This window comes from Tyto alba, unplaced genomic scaffold (genome assembly GCF_018691265.1).
Source record: "Tyto alba isolate M040663 unplaced genomic scaffold, T.alba_DEE_v4.0 Super-Scaffold_1, whole genome shotgun sequence".
Classification (NCBI taxonomy): Eukaryota; Metazoa; Chordata; class Aves; order Strigiformes; family Tytonidae; genus Tyto; species Tyto alba.
This window is the reverse complement of record NW_024881261.1, coordinates 14,578,232-14,599,897: the sequence shown is the minus strand read 5'-3', so window position 1 is coordinate 14,599,897 and position 21,666 is coordinate 14,578,232. Positions and strand designations below refer to the sequence as shown.

Genomic DNA, 21,666 nt, shown 5'->3' with positions numbered 1-21,666 from the left:
TTACCAGCTTGGGGTATGGTTCACAGGTCACCTTAAGAAAGCAAATAGCTGCATAAAGTAACTTAGAGTTTTTGTGTCATCCTGTGGCAAATACGCTTTGGTTCTTAAAAACAATATACCTCACTGAAACTCAAAACTTTTCATTCTAATTCTGTGTAGGAATCCTAAACATTATTTTTAGAACCTCAGGCTGAATGGAGTTCAGACGTATTTTATCTTCTCAGTGGCCGGTTGTGCTGGGGTCAGATTCTGCCTATTATTAGGAATATGTGAATTTAATAAAATCTCTTGTTTTATCCAAGTTATCAATTTTTTGTTTCTCAGATAACTATGAATTAACCTATAATGTTCCTGTATTAAAGATGTTTTTCTGTGTTCCACAAAAAACAAATGATAGTTTTGGAGACCGAGAGAAAGAAGGGCGGGAAGAAGCAGACATCTAAGTAAAACATATGTTGAATGGGAAAAAAATCAGTCATCCTGGGTTCTGGGCCTGTGATTATTTCCACATGCCTGGACTGTATCTCTGTGCTGTGTGCCATTAATGTCATTAGATGCTTTATGCCAGAGTGGATTTTTCACATATGCTGTTGAGGTTGCAGGATTGGGACCTTGATGGGTAAAGACTGCCAGTGCCATGTTGGCACCGTGGGGGTGTGTGGTGCATGTGGAGGTCTGCACCCTTCCAAACCCCCTTCTTGTGCTGCGTGTGTGGGTGCGTGCCCAGACAGCCCAGAAGTCCCTAAAGTGCCGATAACCGCCTGGCTGGTTAACCAGCCCTCAGGCTGCAGAATTTGTCCTCAGCCCTTTTTAAAAAAAGCAAACAAGAAAACTGGCTAATCATACCCCACCTTGTAAAAACGGATATTTTTAACTGGTGCTTGGTACTGGAAGAATGCATGGTTAAAAATAAGCTTAATGTTCTTGTTCAAAGGTGCCTCTGTGTCGGGAAGAAATGCCAGCCTTTCCCTTTTGCTATTGTCAGGGCTGTTTTTTGAGAACATGAAACCTTGGGAGCCATCGCCATTCCCTTTGGTTCCTGGTGAAAGGCAAAGAGATTTGATTGCTCCCTCCAGATGAAAATACAGAGGGGTCCTCTAGGCCAGAAAACAACTTATTTTTTCTTTTTATTTCCTTTTTTTGTTGCTATTTGTCCCTGCCAGATTGGTCTACTCTCTGCTCTCCAAGTGTGTAGGTGGCACAGAAGAGGATGCTCAGACAAAGAATGGGGGAGGGAGGGAAGAGAAGTGAAAAGGACCTTTGGATTGGAGGCATGGTGTATGAGAGAGAGCGCAATGGCAGAGGCAGTGTTGTTTTGGTTTGTGAAAGTTTGCAGCAGATCAGAAGAAGCTGTGGTAGGTCAGAGACACTCAGTCTAGATGCTGTAGTGATGAATATATTAGCATGATTTAGATCCTAGGCATACAGACATTTTCTGCATTTGGTAATTTTATGAAGCTCATGTCCTACTGCTCTTTGATCCTCCTGGAAATGGAGATGTTGGATGGAGGGGTGGCTGGAGGGGAACATGACCATTGCTCTACTCAGTACAGTATTTGCATTTTATGTTTATCTATTTTGTGCTTTGATAAAGTAGGTCCAAAGCAAGTGGCATTTTGTGAAGGTAAAGCTCTGATCTTTGTACTGATTAAATCGTGTTTTCCTGAGCCGAAGAACCAAAACTTATTTCTGATTCTAATAATAGCTGCCCCCGGTCTATTGCATCTGGCTTGTGATCCTTCATGATACTTTTGTGAAACTTGAGTTGTGTGCAAGATGTCTTTTAACTTGAGTAATAGAAGAAATGAATTAAATGATATAACAAGGGAGGAAGTGTAAATTTCAGATAAAGCTTGAAAAGCCACAGAGAATCTAGGAAGGGGAGGTACAAGACAGCAGTATCTGGTGAGGGAGATCAGACCAGGGAAGGGTGAGCAACAGATGAGCAGAGGGAGGGGGAAAGGGCAACACATGTAACAAGCATGACATGATTTGTTTTGTATTTACACCTTCAAGATTCATGTTGCCTGGGCTGGAAAATTCACCCTGGCCGTGCGTTTTCACCTTGGAGTATTTGACCTCCAGCTTCTTTGGTTCCTGGAAGTCTAATGTAGCAGACCTTGTGAAAGCAGCCCTGTAAGGGCAAGTTTTGTAAATAAATGCCATTTCCTATAAAATGGCCCTGTAGCAAGAAACAGAGAAGTTTTGGTATGAGAAAGGGTGCAGGAGGAACCAGTCCTGGGAGAAGGTCAAGGACTTTCTTCTGCAAGCCCAGGAGCCTTTCCAAGCCCTGGCTGAAACTTTGTGTGGGCACATGCAGTGGGGGACATTGTCTTGTGGATGTGTGGCATGTTCCCGCCTGCCTGTCTTCTCAGCCCAGAAGGTTTCTTTCGGACCCCAATGCCCTTCACCACCCTCTTTGAAGGACTTTCAACAGGGTAATAAAAAGGTGTTTCTCTGCCAGGCTAATATTTACATCACAAACATACGGTGCGTTTGCTTGGTTACGAACATCAGTGCATTCAGGTGAGAGGCGTTTTTCAGAAAGGGTGGGATGGGAAATACAGAGGTTATTCTAGCCTGTCACTGTATTTGCTAAGAAAAATCTTTAGAAATTACACCTTTACACTAGGAGAACATTATTAAGATTACAAAGTCAAGTTCTCAAAAGCTCACACATGCTGGAATGGAAGTTGTCTGACCTTCATTTGTACCCTGGTTCTGGTGCCCTCTGATTACCTTATTTACCTCTTTGATTTCACAGAGCTCCTGCCTGTACTCTTTCCAGATGGCATTGAATGAAGATTGTTAGAGCGAATTAACCTGTTGCTTGTAAGATCCTTGTTTAACTTTTCGCAAAAACTCAAAGTATGCTCCTCTACCTCAGGCAGACAGGCATCACCTCTTCCTGCAGGAATATTGCGAAAAGAAATGTGGTATTTGCTCAACAGTCACATGTTAAAGGGAAAATGCCATAAAAATGCTGATGATTCCAGCTGGTAATTTCATTTTTCAGTGCTGAGTTTGGAGGTTGCCTATGATAAAGTGTGAATGGACTACTTTATATAATACAAAAAGTATATATATTGTACCAGTATTCCCTCTAGCTCTGTATGGAAGAATACTATGCTTTTGTTGCTAAAGGCTGTTGTGGTGCCTTGTCACATGGGATGATACTGTTCAAAGTTTCCAAACATTTAATAGCCACAGAACTGGGCTTGAAATAACAGATTTTTCGGTCCTGCCATACTGTCATTGTGCTATTCACATGAGACTGAAGAAAATATTTTCTTGAAGACAGAAACTTTAGTTTTCTGTCTGGTTCTTATGCTTGTTCTGAAAGCAAAAGTCAGCTTCGTTAGGTGAGTGTTAGAAATCATCATTTTTTTTTTTTTAAATTACAATGTTTCTTCTAGTGAGATGCTTTTATCTTCATTTTCCATTACATTTGATAGGTCTAAGATTCTTTTGAATCTTGTGCTTGAAGAGTTAGTCTGAAATGGCAGTAAGAGGCTAAGGTATTAATGTTGATTTATCATATAAATGAAGGACTTGGAGGCATTTGAAGGCATAGTTGCTGTCACGTACAGCGTGATACTTACCCTTGGGAATGGGCTTTGGGCAGATTCCAGAGGATATTGCCCCAAAGCAGGCACAGGTTTTCTGTATCGTCTAAAAGCTACTTTTCAAACACTGGTTAGCCCAATTCAATGCTTTATTGCAAGGCACATTTTACATTGAATTCTGTCATTTCCAGTCTCTGGTACTTTGTACCATCCCAGAGGGGTTTTGCAATATATTATCTCAAAAGTATTCAAGGAGGTGGGGACACTCTTCACTTTTGAGGCATTAATTTATTTCCTGACACCTTCATGCACTGAGTCACTGTCTTTGAAGATAAACCCAGCACCCAGTGGGGGCTTGCGAGCATTTGCATACTGATGGAAAAACATTATGGAGCTTGGCCTGAGGTCAGTTTAGTTCCTTGCCTTGTAAATCCTTCTTGTTGCTCAGCCTCCTGCCCCTCTCCAGCACTGCTGTTCCCCTCTTCCACTCCTGCAGGCGGTCACGCAGGGAGGTTAATGATAAAATGCTGAGCACTGGCGGGGTCAGAGTTAAGCTTGGGATGTCCGTGGCAGCTTCGGCTTTGGGTGAACAGGGGTCACAGCCCCCAAGCAGTGACATGAGACCTTGGGTTCTCCTATCACTGCTGTCACCTTCACCGAATCAATCTGCATCCTGGGCATCCATTGCAACACCTTGCTGATGTCTTCATTCCCCTACCAAGAGGCAGCCTTTACCACTGCGCTGCTGTGGCTCCTGTCACCAAAGCAAATGCAGCTAATGTCTCATTTATCCTGAGTGCAAATGTAAGGTGGATATTCAGCCTAAAGATTTTCCTTGTCTTTAAATTCCCCTTCCTGCTGTGCCTGCAGAGAATTGTGCCAGAATAATTGAGCACTTGGGTTAGCTGTCGTGGTGCTGTAGTTTGTAGGTGAGTGGTGATTTTGGTTTTAAGAATTTCAGCCAGAATTTGGAATTTCATTTGACTTACATATTGATATTTGGCTTTCATCCAGGGATGCAGCTTTATAATAATGCTTAATATTGACATAACTCATTATATTCTCAAATGGCTTCATAAATGTCAACTAATGGGCATGCCTTTTGCTAGGGCAGTATCTGTATCTCTGCATTACAGATAAAGAATTGAAAGCAGAGGCACATCTTTCGTCTAAGTCCCCTCCATTAATGGCAATAAATTAATGTTAAAAGGATGCATCGAATTAAAGATTTCCTAGCTCTGGACCCTCATTCTTGTGCACTAGCACATGCTGGTGATACGTTTTCTCTTGGATGCTTTCTTGTTGAGAACATCAGTTTTCCTCTGGAGTTACAGAGGCAGAAGTTCCTGGAGGAAATCTGTTTTCTGTACAGGTGAAGTTTCCCCCCTAATAGCAGTCAGAGACTTGTACTGAAAAAAGACCCGAGAATATGTTCCTCTAAATTCTCCCATCTTCCTAGATGATCTCCAGCTGTTTGCTGAGAGCTGCTCTAATGAGTGAAAAAGGACAATTTCTAGTCAATCTTTGTTACCATAAAGTCAAGTGAAAGTGATAATACAGAAACTGATGGTAACTTTTTAAACATAAAAATCATTAAGAGAAGATTCTCTGACCCTGGCAAATATCATACTGATTTCCACAGTTCCCTCCTTTACACCATATTCAAGGAAACTTTTTGGGCTGTTTCTTGGTGGGATGTGTTTACCTTCAGCGCTGTTGAAGTGGGTGAAGCCCCATCAAGAAAGGTTTTAATGCTTGTTTTGTAGTGCTTATGAAGAGTAAACTCCAGTTCTCCATAGAGCCAAATCCAGTCCCAAAAGAGTTTTAGCTGCATGAGGCTGACATGAACTGGAATTTAATTTTCCTGTTCTGGCCTGTGCATATGTATAATCTTATCCTCAATTTCCATGAGATGGATTTTTCATCCTCTCCTTCTTCCCTGTCTCTTTGTACCTTTTTCTGTGTCTCCTCCTGCACAAGGCAGGTCTCTGCAGAGCTGGCATTCCCTGCCATGGTTCCCTGCAGGCATCTCTGCTGCCTTCCATCATCCAGGGTGGAATGGGCTTTCTTGGCCATTGGGATGTCTTTTCCCAGATCATGGTGAATCTCCAGCATCCTCCTTGCTGACTGCTAGCCTTCTGACCAGGACACCAAGGAAGCAATGCCAATGCTCACGACCTCTCAACTTCATACCCAAACCTGCTGCCCAATGCTCAGGGCTGGGGGTTTTATCCTGGGAGGGATGGGAGAGGTGCCCTGTTGTCTGCTCGAGGCTGCTTGGAAAGATCCAAGGTTTTAGTCTAATACACACCCTGATGACCGTGAATCTAACTACAGAAGTCATCTGCAGCCTCAGCATCCTTCTCTTTTGGTTAATAGGTATATTTAGCAAGATCAGACACTGCCTCAAAATACTCCTGCAGCAGATTCCTCCCAGCTTGGACAGCAGTGTTGCTGCTTGGCCAGAGTTTGCTGGACACTGTTCACGAATGGGAATGGATTTAGGGGGTGGGTTTCTGTTTGGTCCAGCCCTAATACCTTTGTCAGTGATTTAGAAGGGAGCATAAATGGTGGTGGTATTGATTTTTATAGCTGATTCCAAAATGGGAAGCCTTGCCTTTCATGGCAAGGGCAAAAGAAGTACCCCAAGGTGACCTAAAGGGTATCAGCGGAGACAATTGTAAAATAAGAACAGCATTGTAGATAAGTTTTCCCTATGTCTAGAGCAAATCAGAAACATGAAAGACTGAAGAGGAATTTGGAAAAGGGCAAGATCTGAAATGCACTTGGAGGTGATAAGAGCAAATCAGGAATAAGTTCCAGCACAACATGGCTGTGAAAGGAAAATTTGCCATATGGCAAATAATCCTTGAGGAACTATCACATAACAGGTTGGACAGGCCATTTGACTACCATGGATGGCTCTATAGGGCTGTGTCCCCCAGGAGCTGTTCCACAGCACTGAGGGAAGTTCAGGAGTGGGGTGCTGGATTTTTTCTGAAAAAAAATGCAATTTTAAAATCAATTGAAATTGTTTACTATTTTCTGCCAAATGGGATGAGTCATTCTGGCAGTCTGCTCTCTCCACCCTCCCCCTCAGACAAACAAACAAAGCCAATAAGTTGCAAAAAATAAAATAATCTGAAAAGATAACAATTCAAAATTTCTCTTTTGGTATATTTAAAACAAAGGGCTTAATGTTTTTTTTAAGACATCATTTCAGAGCTGGATCCAATGACCATAACTTGAAAAAATGAGGTAAAAATAACTCTGAAAATAAAATGCTTCATTTTGAGTTAAAGAAACATTTTGTTCAGCAAGATGCACAAAGCATTCAGTTTTGGGCCAACATGAAATGATTTTTTTTTCTAGCAATCTCTTGGTTGAGGCAGTGAACCAAGAAGTCAATTATTCACAGAGCCGTAGCAAGATTAAGGTAAGGATGGAAAGCAGAGCTGAAATGAGAGACTGAGGGAGAAAATTTGGGGTTGAATGTCCAAGTCAATCTTTGTTCCTCCGAGCGAAATGTGGTAGTCGGTGGCATAAGCACCTGGACCCTTTGCTGTCAGCCTGAGCGGGTGGGCTGTGGGCCAGGAGACAAAACTGGCCATGTCCTTCTGGCATCCATGGGTCCCCAGTGGCGTGGGAGGAGAGCAGAGTGCTGTGATGGGTTGGTGTGACCCAAGAGATGTCCTGCACCCATGCTGCAGTGCTCCTGGGGACGTGTCCTCACCCCGCACTGCTGCTGCTGTAAATGCAGCATCGGTCCAGGAGGGGAGGGGAAAAAAAAAAAATAGAAGGAAAAAAAAAAAAAGGAAGAGTCTTCTGCCAAGAAGCTGCCGTAAGCTCTGTAGAGTGTGACTTTGGGCAGGGAGGAGTGGAGCACTGCCTGCACACTGCTCGGCTAGGGAAGAGCTGCTGCTGCTTGGCTCTGGGGTCCGGGTGCGAGTCTCCTTGGCTGGGCAGGCGGGAACTGGTGGGTGAGCCGGCAGTGGTACTGGGCTGCTGCTGGTGGGCTCCAGAGAGACTCCTCTTGCAGGTTGGAAATGCTGGGCACAGCTTTCCTCACGCACACAGCGTTAGTGCAAACGCCCTGACTGTGCTTTTTGGCTTGGGCATTTTTTGTCCTTCTTCTTTTTCCTTCTTTTTTTTTTTTTTTTTTTTTTTTTTTTTTCTTAGAAGTGCTGAGACCTCAACACCCAGCCATCCTAAGCAATAATCCTTACAACACAGGGAAGAGAAACTCTTATTTCCCATTTTCCGGTGGCAGAGTCGAGGCAGTGGGATGGCAGGATTTGCCCAGCACCATGGTAAGAGTTGGGAGGCAGAGCTGCACTCGCGGCTGCATAAGTTTGTCTCCCACTCCTTTGCAGAGTGAAGAGCAACTGCAGCGTAGCATAAAGATGCATGAGCTAGTTTTAAATGAGCCAACTGGGATATACCATTGCCGGCTGTGGCAGCTCGGTGCCTGCTGTGCTAGTTTACCCTTAGAGCAGCGGACAGGACAGATGCAGGGAGCCTTGCGTGTGGGCAGGGGTGTGCGGTGCTGGAGATGGAGAGGAGGGAGCGAGCAAGCTCCTGCACAAGCCGCGGGGTGCAGAGAGCAACCAAGGCACCAACCCTGACTGCAGCGCCCTGCGCACCTCCCCACACCACCCTTGGCATCCCCCCGCTTTAATAACGCTGGCCATTATCCGTCAGCAGAGGTGGAGAGCAGGAGGCACTGTATCTGGGCTGAGCATGCAAGCCTCGCACAAAAGAGTTTATGGGGGGTAATGTTTTTATTATTACAGTCTGTGGCGAACCATTCTGCATTTCAAGCACTTCTTCTTTGCAATTAAATAATTAATAATTAACCAGCAGAGGCCATTTGAAGACTGGTGCGGTGATGTCTGGTAGTAATTTTTTAAACTTTTTTTTTTTTTTTCCTTTTCTTTTTTTACTTCCCCCCCCGCCTTTCTAATTTATTCCAGGGCTTTATGCTAGGATACCACTGGGTAGTGAAAGTTTCAAATGGCCAAAGTCGTTTGATTTTAGAAAGGAGTTCTTACTTTTTTTTTTTTTTTTTTTTTTTTTCAGTGGAGTTGGCAGTGCCTCCTGCTTTGTTCGTGATGTTGCCGGGGAGCCGGGTACCGCCGGGTTTTCAGCCCGGCCAGCAGCCCCCTCCGGCAGCACACAGCAACGGCAGCATCGCGCGTGGATGCCTTTGCCCGCTGCGTTCTGCACTGTGGGACTGCGTGCGTGGAGCGGGGTGGGGGGCGGGGGGGGGGGGGGGGGGGGGGAGACTGGGACACGCTGCACCGATGAAACGCCGGCAGCTATTTCAGGAAGCCGCGAAGTCTCCTCCTTCTTATGTAAATAAACATGACAGCTCCTAGGGCCGGTGCCGCGGCGGGAGGCGCGGGAGTGGGTGGAGGCTGCCGGCGCGGGGCAGCCGGGTCCCGCGTGGGCCGGGGGCGCGGAGCGGGAGCCGGCCGTGGCCCCGCCGGGCTTGCGCGGCCATGGGCGGGCAGGTGACGCGGAGCCTGCTCTACGGTAAGGACCGAGCTACCGCCCCCCCTCCGGCCCGGGGGGAGCGGCGGGGGGATGCGGGCGCTGCCCAGGTTGTGCTCCCGGAGCATCCTGCTCCCGCAGCCCGGCGGGGCTGTGCTCCTCTCGCCGGGGCTAAGGGACAGATACCTGCCCCTGCCGCGCCGGGGGGGCGAGCTGAGAGGTGTCGGGGCCGAAAAGAAAGTAGCTGTGTCGGGGTGTGCGCGGTCTGACAGCGGGGAGAAACCAGCTGAGCGGTGGTGAGGGTTAGCGCAAGGCAGCTGAGCAGGCTCTCGAAACAGCCACCTTATTTTTCCCATCCACCCGCAGTTTCTTCTTAACATAAATTCTGGTTTATTTCTTTTAAATTGATAGGGCTTGGAATGATCGTTGGTTTGAATTGACTGATACTAGACGAAGCTAAAGCCGTTAAGGGCAGCATGCTGTCTGCGTTTGCTGGCTGATGTAAAGCGGAGCGGGGGAGCTGGAAAGGGACTGGAATATCCTGTACAGGCCAACGTTAAACCAGAATTTGAATCTATAGGCAATGTGTGATACTAGCCATGTCCCTTTCTGCGCAAATCTCGTGACATAAATACTTCTGTGAGAATATTGTACTCCTTAATATTAAACTTGCCTATTGCTCTGAAATGTTCTTGTTAACTTTGGACATTGTAGATGTGCTGCATGTTCAGCACGGTATGAATGCATTTTCAGAGATACTTCCTTGTTGCAATAGTAAATATGGGTATGAAAGATGCAGGTAAAGCATTGCGGGGGTTTGGAGTATCTCGTATCCTTTCTTTGAATAGAGATACACGAGGTGTATATGCTTACGCTGTGAATATTCACGTAACAGTCTTCTCATGTTCTTCACCAAGTCCAAACCCTATAGTTTAAGGAATAAACAGATGTAGTTAGGAAGTAGATGACTTTCTCCCTAAATATATTTAGCAAGCATGTCTCAATGGAGATTTTTCTTTGTTCATTGTTTGTGTTCTGAAGTTTCTGTGGCCTGACCTTATTTCTTCTCTAATCTCATGATATACATGCAGTATGCAGAATAACAGTACTGTTGGGTCAACATAGAAGAAGAGCTCTGGCTGTTGTCTCGTTTGTAAGTTCCTTTTACCCTTTGAAGCATTATTTGAACGAATTTGAAAAAAAAAAAAAAAAAAACAAAAAAAACTGGCTGGAAAAAAATAATAGCTATATATGTTTCCTGTGTGTGCCAGGGACTTGGCATTCCTGCGGGGGCTTTCTCCTGCCTGCAGCCAGCAGCGCACTGCACAGTAATCCTGCAACTTCTGCCTTTTGGCTATTCTACTCTAGCGAGTGTGCTTCTCTTTAATTTTTATTTTGTTGTGAGAGGGAGACTAATGAGGAGATGTGGATAATTAACTCGAATTTCCCTCTTCATACAGAGGGGTTATGTGCTGTGTTATATTCAAAGATGATGCACTGCTGTGTTTAGCACAACAATGCTTTTTTTTTTTTTTTTTTTAAAAAAAAAGAACATGCATTATATTAAAAAAAAAAAAAAAGTCATGCAACAAAGCACTTTTAACAAAAATAGACTGCATCTGCACTTGTGGTTTGTCTGTGGCTACCGTTCCTCCAGCTCCATCTTTCTGTTGAATGTTTCTTTTTCAGATGTGTTTCAAAACAGCTGGGGAAAGAGAACTGAAATCTTATCCATTTCTCTGAAGTATAATTGATAATGAATGTAATGATACTGAAAGGAGATGTATTGACAGCCCTGGGGGCTGACATAGTTTGTTTTTAGAAAGCACAGGTAAAGCATAAATTCATGTCCTCCAACCATTTCTGGTGACCTCTCTGTGTTGCAAGGATGGGCTGGGATTTTCACAAGCACCTAAGTAATTCAACCTCACTGAAAATTAGCTCAGATGGGGAGATACTGCACAGGCTGGATGCTTGTGTCTCTGCTCAGCCAGACCTGGGGAGGCAGCCGGGTTCCCCAATACGTGTGCCCAGAGCAGTGTGCTTGGGTCCCTGCTTCCTTCGAGCCCACCCTGACCTTGGCGGGGTTGGAAAAGTAAATTGAAACAGAAGCTCCTGAAGTGGATCACGAGGGAGGCCCCCTTTCAAAAAAGCACAAAATCAGGGTGGTGACGTTTAAAAGCTGTGGGTGCCCTGACATAAGGACAGAGATTTATTATAGTAGTCAAGTGCAACCGTACACAGACTGTCATGATGAGGAACACCTGGCATCATTTTACCCTCTTTCACCCACAAATCTGCTTTCAAACAGCAAAGCCAAGCCACACAGCATTCCTGCTGGGCAGAGTTGTCTCAGTATCCTTTTGGCAGGAGGAAAGCCGCAGGTGGGTGATGCGTCATGCTTGGGGATGCGTGGTCGGTGCTGGTGATGCTGGACCTGCAGTGCTGCTGGGGTCTATTGTGTGAAACCCTGCAAGCTGGTGCTGTGCTGATCCTATCTGAGCCACACAGTGAGGTACATGCATGCCCGCATGGGCAGGCATCGCCTTGAGTGAAAACTCTGCTTTCCCACTAATACAGTGGCAGCGAAGGGTCATTGAAGCATCAGTTGCCTGAGCTTCCCGGGAGAGACCCACCTCCAACTTCATTCCTCACTGGCAAACAAACTCCAATGGGCTCGTGCCGTGAAAGGCAGCACCTTTGTTTTTGAAAGGAGACATCTGATGGTTTCACGTGTTGGGACATGGGAGCTGGTCACTCTTTTTCTCTGTGAAATGATGTGCAGTGCTGACGTGCACTTTCCATCTATGTCCCTGCACTTGGCACCATGACAGTTTCCGCTCTTCTTCCCCATTCCCTCTCCCTTTCCCATCGCCATCCACAGAAGCCCTTAGGGTGCTTTCCAGAGCTCTCTATGCAAAGAGAAGAAAAATTGAAATAGAAAGTTCCAAGATAACACAACCTTGATGAACAGGATGTTTACTTGCTATTTTAAAAGTAATATCTATGCATGTGGTGTTTAACAATATTTTCAACAGGAAGTGTTAATATGGTTGCTTGTGGTTCGTCTGAGGCTGGTTCCTTCAAGAATGACTGTATACTGTAGTATTCCTATAACATAGTCAGAGTTTACTAAATATTTATAGTAAGCTACTTGCTAGTTAATCATGCTTGAAACATGTCTCTAATATATGCATATGCAATAATATGTATGTTCTTGTTATGAGCTTGATTCAACTGTCACCTGCTGCAGTAGATTTTAATTCTTCCTTATGGCTAGGAACGAAGAGCTATTTGCAGAAGATCCTATTCTTAATTTTAGGAGGCCAAATCCAGGAGTTTCTATCTGAGACAAAAATCCCACCTGAGTATTTTTTATTTCTCTTTGACTCAGAACCAAACTAACACAAAGTGATGGTTTAGCCAAGGAAGCTGCTGCACTGTGCTGGGAGAGGGATTCAGTGTATGTAGACGTGCAGAGGTTAGTGATTAACACATACACATCTCTTCAGAGGGCTTTTGACTAGCCGGAGTGTACACAGTAGATTAATTCATGTGCAGGGGATATGTGAGTCTGTACGTACCTGTACATTTGCTCAATAACCTTCCCTCCTACGAGTCATCATTACTAATAAGTTCCTCATTGCAGGGCTTCATTTTATTTTTGCTGTAATTACTCACATGTCACAGGCATTCATCAGTTTTTTGCAGTGGAATAATATTTACAAGGAGCAGGGAAAAAGGTATCTTGTGCCACATTTCCCAAACTGTAATTGTATGGCATCGATGTAATTGCAAAGAAGTCCCTAGTGAGAGCGTGTCAGCTTTTTAGCCTGGGAAGTGGTACTGATTGGCAGATGTGATTTTCAGTTTGAATAGTTGAGTTTTTAAGCTGCTTGCAGATGATGCTCCATAAGTTGTGGATACAATAGAAATAACGGCTCGTGTGCCTTTGTGTAGTGTAATGGAGGCCCATGTAAGTATTACACATGGCCAGATTTTCCCCTTACCACATGTACTTCATTGGCCTGATGACCAGTGCAGCCACAGTTGTGTGGTGCCGCAAAAAGGGAGACGGAAGCAGGAATTGTAGTGTAGCAGGACTCCATGTATGCTGCATAGCTTTTGGGTGGCTGTCTGGATTAATTTTCCATTTCATTGGGATCTTATTTTCTATAGACTTTCCTGCACCTGGCTGGTTGCTTTTTCCTGTGCAAAAGAGGTTTGAAGCACTGTCATTGACCTTCTTCCATGTTTTGTTCTCCTGGAGAACAGTTTCTGGGTCTGGCTCACAAACGTTGGCCGGAGGTATGGGATATTCGGATTCTGTATGGAAGCCCTCAGCCCTAGTGAGCTGCTGAGCTGCTGATGTAGGGCTTGGGGGAACAGCAGAGGGTGGAGGCCATTTCCCTAGTGTAAAATAGTGACGGTATGCAACTTTGTTTACTCTTACTTTGCACAATAGAGCTCTATTTTTGTCTTTCTCTTAATTCATTGTAGTATAGTGAATGGTATATTTATATGCAAGTTCTGAAATCAGCCCCACACTTTGTTTCTCACTGTATATTCACTGCCTATACTGCAATGATTCCAAATACCACATTTCATGCTTGCAGTTAATATCACTAAGCAGCATTGTACTCCAGTGCACCCTGCTGTACACACCTTCGAATTTAATGGTTTTCTACATCTTATACCTAATTAAAACTGCAAATATCCCAAAAGAAATAAGAAACAACAATAGAAAAAATTAAGACCCGACAAAACCAATCACTAGTGAGATTTCTTTGCGAATGAGTATTACTTTGTGTTTTTATAATCTCTAAGTTATTGCCTAGATTTTGGGGTAACTTCTAATTTGATGGAGTGGCTGGTAATGAGATCAGCTTCACTAGGGAGTTAACATCTCCTATATTCTACAGACAGTTGCTGTTGAGAACTAATACAGGACTGGGGAGAAAAGGCTCTTTCTAAACTCACTCTGCTTTCACCGCTATTGGTATATAGCCCTGAAAGCGAATGAGTGTGTGTGTGTCTGTGAGAAATTAATCCTGCTCAGGGTTGGATTAACTGGTGCAAAAGGCCCTGGGCAGGGTGCCAAAGCAGCATTGGCATTTGCTAAAAGTAGGGCTCCCAGAGATTATTTCGGTTCGTGCCTCAGACCTGTGGGTCACTTGCCAGTGTCCAAAGGTGGCTGATAGTAAAGCATATTGATTGCTGACATCACTTCTGAAAATTAAGTGTGTAATACCTCTGTATGTAGAGATATTATGGGTAACCATGTTTATACTTGAAAACTGTTCTATTTATTGTGAAAAGCAAATTAGTTTTTCATTAGTTGTGGCAGTATTTGACTGTAAGGGTCTTGCTACAAGTGGTGAGAGCAAAAAGCTCCCCTGTTTTCATTTTGTCCTCTACTTTCACGGCATTTTCCTATTAACTTTTCAGTGTCAACTTGATGCTCTGTTCTGGTGGGACCTATGGACTGAATGTTGTTTGTCAGATTTAGTTGTCTTATTTGTCTCCCCTTTGACTGATCCTCTCCCTCCTCGATGTGGAAACTTTATCACCTCTGATCCTTCTTCACCTCTTCCTTACTTAACTCCTGTTTTCTTAAGAATTATGGGTGATATGTTTAGTTATCATTCAGTTAATTCAGTGGTAGCATGTGTCTCTTCAGGAAGGTTTGTAGGATCCTCTGACATGTTGTAGGGAATCATTTGCCTGCTTAATCAAAACAATTACTCCGGCAGCCAGAAGATTCATGTTGTTAATGGTATAAAATAAATTTCCTAAACAAATACAATTACCATTGCTGACACCTATCAGGAATTAAGAAGAGGCAGCCTCTAGACATATATCTTAAAATTGATATGACTACTTTCATTTTATTAAAGAATTTTACATTAACAATACCCATACATGCAGAGAGTTGCATTGAGATCAATCTAAAAAAGGATTAAGCCTAAAGGAAAGGGAGTTTCCTGGAAAGTGAAAGCAAAGCAAAGAATTGATCCTGATTGATTGCCCTTGGGAATTGGCAGGGATTACTGATGGCACAGCAGGGTGTGGAGGTGAAGGTCAGGAGAGATCTTGCCTCCCAGAGGCTAAGTAAAAATGTGGCTGCCAGCCGCAAGCCTCTCGGTACGAGTGCCCACGGTCAAAGTGTATGCTGCAGCCCTGTGTACTGCTGTGCTTTGCTCTAGCGTTGATCCCCATTAGTGTTGTTGTCTGTTTATTCTTCTCCCTGTCTATCCCCCTTTAAATCAGTGTTCTGCTTTGAAAATGTTTTTATCGGAGTGAAGCTGGTCCAAAATGAGTCAGAGATGCCTTCTCTGTAGCTCTTGTTGAGTTAGTCTTACTGGTATTTCTGTTCCTTAACTCTGTCCTAGATTGTCTCTTGAAGGGACATTATAATTCGTTGGCATTAAAAATAACATTCAAGATGACTGCAGTTGATGAGGCTGGTGAGAGGAGTCCTCTGGCTTGTCTGAGATTCGCTGTGGAGTCTGACAGCACAGCAAAGGAGGTGGACTCAAAGAGCTGTGATAATTGGTTGGATGCATGAACATATTTTTTCCATTAGAAGTGTTGATAGCACTTCTATTTTAAAGAAAAAGGGAAAATAGTGAAAAGGGGATGTAATAAAAGCCATGTACATTAATAAACATGTCACAGAATGTAAACAGTGTGCCTCTGGTTGCTTCCCCCCAACAGCCAGCATCAGCAGAAAGCTGGAGTTCTTGCCCTCTCCATTGAGTTAAAATCACTCTTTTATGAGACGTCTTTGCAATAAACCAAGGCCCCTTGCTATGAAAATCAGCTCCTTTTTGTGGTTCAGTTTACATCTTTTTCTGCCTATACAAGTAAATAAATCCTAATACAGAGGGGAAGCGTGGGAGGTCAGGTAACATCAAGTATCCATGGTCTGAATTTGTCCCGTCACGTTGTTCCTAATACGGCAGTTCTGCGCAGGGGCTGTGTGAGTCTGGTCCACTAGAGCTGACCTACCCAGACAAGCAGGCTTAGCCTCCAGGGCTCAAGAAGTTGCTCACAGCAGGCTTTGTCGATGAAGTCTGGAGAAGAGAAAAGGATCCAACGCTTGTCCCAAGCAGGATGGATGTGCAGTGGCCTCTCCATAGAATTTGCTTGGCTAGCAGAGGCTGTTCCTGTCTTTGACTACTTTTGTAGAAAAATCCTTATGGATAGAAACACACGGAGCCCTAACAAGAAAATGCCCACAACTGACGTGCAGATGGCTCAGTGTGGCTCTGAAAATACTGTTTTAGTCTCGCTGCAGGTAAAGTCTTTGGATTGCTTGCTGCGATTTTATGAAATTTTGTCTGATACAGCCATATTTTCTCTGTGATAGACCTTGCTGTGCAGCCACATGACACTGCGTGCATACAACACTGGAAGTTTTTGGCCAATAGTCTTGTCCATGAAAACGGGACCTGCTGTGAGATACCAGGGCAGGACTGAAAATGTGTTTTCCAAGGAACTGTGAGGCATGTGGCCTGGCATAAGCAGATCTCAGGCATGGAGGCTGCAACCTCAAAAGCAGTGCCCGTTGAACCAGGAGGCCATTTGAAGGAAGCATGTGCCTGTGTTTGAGTTGCACCTTGGCAGGTCTGGAGGTTGGGGGTTTTTTGACTCTGACTCCTGCAAGGGCCTATTCTTCTGTTGCCTGCAGTACTTCCTAGCAACCAAGTCCTTTGCTTGCTTTAGGAAGTTCAGGTGATCCTCAGGCTACTTCCAAGTTCCAGACCTGTGTTATAAGCAAGAGGGAGGCTGTGTAGCCTCAGGGAGGGTGGATGGGTTTGAGCCTGGGAGAGCTCTCCCACCTGTGGAGAGGAGGTCTCCACCTGCAAAGCAGGGATGAGGAAGGTGCTCTGCAATGTGACCCCCTGCTTGCAAGTGTAGAAGGGGAATTGAGCCATAAACCACACTGTGACACACAAAGAAGCCATTTTAATTTCTGTCTCTGCTGGAAGCACTACATGGAAAAGAAAATGTGATCAGTATAAAAAGAAATGTTTATGTTTCTAGAAGCAGAGACCTCCCAAATAATTAACATCACTTGACAAACTGCTGTTTAAAATGCAAGTGGTTTAAGTGCTGCAGCTCAACAGGCATTTGTCACAGCTCTGGCGTAAACGCTGTGGGTTGGTTGCAGCTTTAAAGTAAAGAAGGTTTCCGGTAAACACTTAAGGAAAATATTGCCAAGATTTTAGCTTTTCTTTCTTGGAAAAGCTAAATGTTAGAAAACTGGACAAATGGCAACTTGGTGGCAAGGGCATTGGGGATATAGTTTTTGAATGAAATAAATCCTGGATTTTAGTTTCTGTTGCACAGATCAGGCCTTCAGTCAGAAGAAAGACAAAAATGTTTCACTGGCTTTAGCTTTTGGGATGAAGAGAGAGAAGGGAAAGAGCTTTTGAGAGGAGAGTTCTGGAAGCTACAACTTCAGCTCTGATCTATCTCTAACATCCACTGACTCAACTAAAAGTACTTTAAAACCTTACTTTTCTCTAGGGCTATTGGGAGACTGACTGGAGACATAAGGATTGTTAAGAATTGGTATTTTTCAAAGGTTAAAACATAGAAGCTTACAAAGAGACAGATTAAAAAAAAAAGTTTAAAGAAAAAGTCTCTCTGGAAGATAGCAATATATGGGTGCCTATAATGTACTGAAGCATCCCAGATCAAAATGTCTTCTGTCTTTTCACACCAAATAGAATCAGATTATCAAATATGAAATAGAGCCTTAAGAATCTAATTCCTTTTACAAAGACATTATTGATGTTGTGAATTTCATGCAACTTGGAAAAGGAAAATTGTTCAATTTACTTTCTCATTACCCTAAACTAGTTCAGTGCCACTCTCTGATTTTTCATCTCCAAAGGGAAAGAGACCATCATTCATGCTGCCTTCTTGTTTTCTGAGTAAAGCCAGGCATTTGGAAAGAATGCACTGGAGCTGGAGCTGCAGCATGGTGGCATGGTAGGAGTTGCTGTCCTCCTGCTATTAATCCCTCAAGTGGCATGGCTGTGACAAGGTTCCTGGACAACCTGTCTCCCTTCTGTCCAGCCCAAGGCACTGTTGCTTGAGCAAGGGTGGGTGATTTAGTATCTAGATATTGTGTCTCTGTATCTCACTGCCTGGATTTTGGATGGTTACTGACTGTGAAAATTTCTTACTCTCCTTGGCCTATGTTATTCTGTGCATGACTTCTAGCAGTCAGGCTTAGGTGGGAAAGTGGGCAAGTCTGTCTTTGGGATGCAGTAGAAGATCTTGCGTCATGTTAGAAATGAATTTTTGAAATGGAGATACAGTGATTACAGCTCCCTGTATCCTTCTTAGGCAGATGTGCGATGGCATTTATCATGCAAAGGATAAAAGATTTAGGTTATCTATTAGCATGGTAGAAAGGATAAAATGCAGAGAAATATCCTGAAAACGTTCTACAAATAGATTTGAAAGAGTGCTGAAGTCATTTAGTGTGTTTGCAAGAGATGACTGCAGTTCTTACGATGCTTTTCAGCAGAGATTTGGTAACCTCAGTCATTTTGCTGGAAGATGTTTCTATCCCATCATCTGTAAAGTGACTACCTGAGCTGCCTTTACCCACTTGTGAGTTATCCCACAGAGACCTTTCTGCTCTGAACTCGCATACAGCAAAGCAGCTCACTGGGGACTCCAGGTCATGCCTCATCCCAAGCTGATTGCAGCTTCAGGCTGACCAGTGTACTTTCTTGAAGACTGAGAAATTCTTTAGCATATGATAACTGGATTCATTTGAGATTCATTGGCTATATATACATGACAATACACACTTTCCATCTTCTCTTAATCCTGTGCTTTGGGAAATCTGTGCTTGAACCCTTGTGGACACACTTTTGTCCTCAATGTGTGTGGCAGAAGCAGTAGTTTTATGACACATACGTGACTGGTACTGCTGGCTTAGTTGATGCAGGAGGAGGTGTGTAGTATTGTGTGGGCAGCTGTAGCAAAGTGTAAATATGTGCAAGTTACCTTAAATAACTTAAGTAGTTCAGAGAAGTGATTTTGCAGTGCACTCTCTGGGAAAAAATAGATTGTTACCAGTTTTGGATTTGCACAAGCAACTTCTGTTTGATGACAAATATTTTGTTTTTTTCCTCTGTGTACTGTATTTACAGCAGTAGGTTCAGATTATGCATTGAGATCTGGTTTTGAGTGCAGAAAACTAATCAGGGAAATGCTTCATGGCCCAGAGGTCTGAATTTTCAGATTCCAGTTCAACAGCTGCATCTCTCTGTCCTGTCAGGAAGAAGTATCTGTCAGGGATGGAGCGTGGTTCTTATTAAATTATAATTTAGAGCTGTGGCTTGGAGAAACAGGTACAATTACATACTATAAGTAAATAAATAAATAAATCCAGTGGTCTTTGTTATCAGAAGAAATGCTCCTTAGCTGGATGAAGGCTAAAGGATTTTCCACAATTTTTCAAGCTACAAAGAGCAAGTAAAATGGATGAATGAATTGTCCTCCACACTTAATTGGTCCTTGCTCTTCTGAAATAGTGTAGGTGTCTTTCCACCAAAAGAATAAAGACCCCCGAACCCTTTAGGCTTGTTTCCTATTCACACATGACCTTCAAGGCTGTCACGGCATCAATGTGGCTACATCAGGAACAATGCTCTGAATTGCGTGACATCATATTTCTTCCTCTTTTCACTCTTATCAACACCCCAATATGCAAAAATGCCCTTTTGTAGGGATTTAAAAATAGCGTGTTGTTCCTGTTCCAAGATGGCTTGTTTTTCTAGCACATCTCTCTTCCTTCAGTTATTTAGAAATGCAGTAATCTTTTTATCTTTATGATGCTCCTCCCGAGTCACCTGCTATACGTTACTCAACTTCAGTAAATGGTAACTGGTCACCTGGGTCAGGAAAGGTCATGTGAGTAAGTCTGCAGCAGTATAAAATTGCTGAAGACTGAATCATTGGGAAGTTTTCTTCTACATAGCTTGCGCATATCGATGTTAACACAATTTCCAAGCTAGGGATGACAAAGCTTCCTTGGCACCCTCTCACAAGAAACACTAGTGGAGCCTCCTCTACAGAATTATTTGAGGGGTTGACACCATTACCCAAATTATAAGAAAATAATCATGAAAGTTTATGGGAGTTCTGTGAGGGCTTATAATGAAAGGGCTTTGAGCTTCTAGTTTGAAGTGTATTTTTGCCTATGCAAACCAGAGGACTAGAGCTCTTTCATGTGCTGTTATGGTGACAGAAGAGTGGAGTCACCTCCCACTGTCCTCTCTAGTGCAAGGAATTACATTGGCCATGGGTATTGAACAACACATATCCTGACAGATTCATTCAAATCAACTGAAAATCAGATTAAATATACTATTACAAAATTATCTCAGTCTTACTCCTATTTATTTGTTTTTTCTTTTCTTATATGCACACTGTAAACAGTTCAGGGCAAGACTGATGTCTTCTATCTTTGTGAGATTTAGCATGAGGGGGGTGGCTAGCAGGTAAGATCACTTCTAAAGAAATAAAACATCTCTACCTTCTCTTGTCCTCAGGCAATAAGGATTCAACACCCTTTGTCTTTTAGTGTCTGACCTGTTGCAGCAGATACTAAGGAAAAGAACTTTCTGTATGGACTACTCTAGCAGCTATTTATAGCAAAATGTTAAGTAATAACTTCATGGATCTGGCAGGGGAATTGCTGGGAAGGATGATGGAATAGTATTCATGCTTTTTCTTTGGAATAAGCACCAGGGATGCTGTTTATCTTTGTTAAAATAAACTGTAACTTTATGCCCTGACTGGCTGTTGAAGTTTCATCTTTTAATTCAATGGTCCAGGTTCAGATGCTGGTCTGCTAAAGAAACAGGGTTAATTAATGATAGCGGGTGTTTAACTGGTGCAAGTGATGTGCTGCAGAGCCTGATGAGAGCGGGAAAGACAGTAGTTTAGATTCCACTTGTGGCTGTGGTACAGAAAGTGCAGATTAATGAAGGAATGCATGTATGGATGGCCAAATTTTTGCATAAAGGGAGAAATGTTGCTCTTTCTCCTGATGTTGCCTCAGCAGTACTTAAATTATTTGCCTGGAAAAAAATAATATTTTAATTGTGTAGTGGTTAACACTTCTAGTGCTACTGGAGACATCTCTGGTCTGGGCAAAAGTTCTTGGTTATAATTTCTATTTGAGCGAGAAGTTGCTGGAGAACAGGGCTGGTGTCCTTTGCTGGGCTGGCAGCCTTACTTCTGTGCCCTTGCGCCAGCTCTGCCAGGTAGGCTGGAAGTTTAACAGCTCAATGGTGGGAGTCAGGTGTGGAGCTCCCATGCTTTAATCCCAGCAATTCACATGAAAAAATGCCATTTTGGTGACAAACTCTGTAAACCTCTATTAGTACCCTGTTCAAGTTACTTTGCAGGAATACATTACAGATTAACTAGTGGGTGCTACCAAAATAAATCCATCTGCTTATAACTTTGTGAGATTGGGGAGTCTTGGTTAATCACTAGGACCTGTTATGTTTCAGGAAAGCGGTGGTGTGGTTTTTTTTGTTTTTGTTTTTGGTTTTTTTTGTTTGTT

General features: G+C 43.5%; 1 protein-coding gene across 2 annotated transcripts in view; it reads left to right on the top strand.

Annotated features, from left to right (window-relative positions):
- Positions 1-21,666, top strand: part of NEURL1 (neuralized E3 ubiquitin protein ligase 1) — a 167,158-nt gene that overhangs the window by 62,595 nt on the left and 82,897 nt on the right. The window contains exon 1 of one of the 2 annotated variants that reach the window (XM_032988726.2): positions 8,960-9,101. The exons of the other annotated variant lie outside the window; for it this stretch is intronic. Within the exon in view, the coding sequence (XP_032844617.1) occupies positions 9,068-9,101 (34 nt within the window). The 5' untranslated portion in view covers positions 8,960-9,067. Of the gene's footprint in view, positions 1-8,959; positions 9,102-21,666 lie in introns of those variants that run through there. 2 annotated transcript variants of the gene reach the window in all.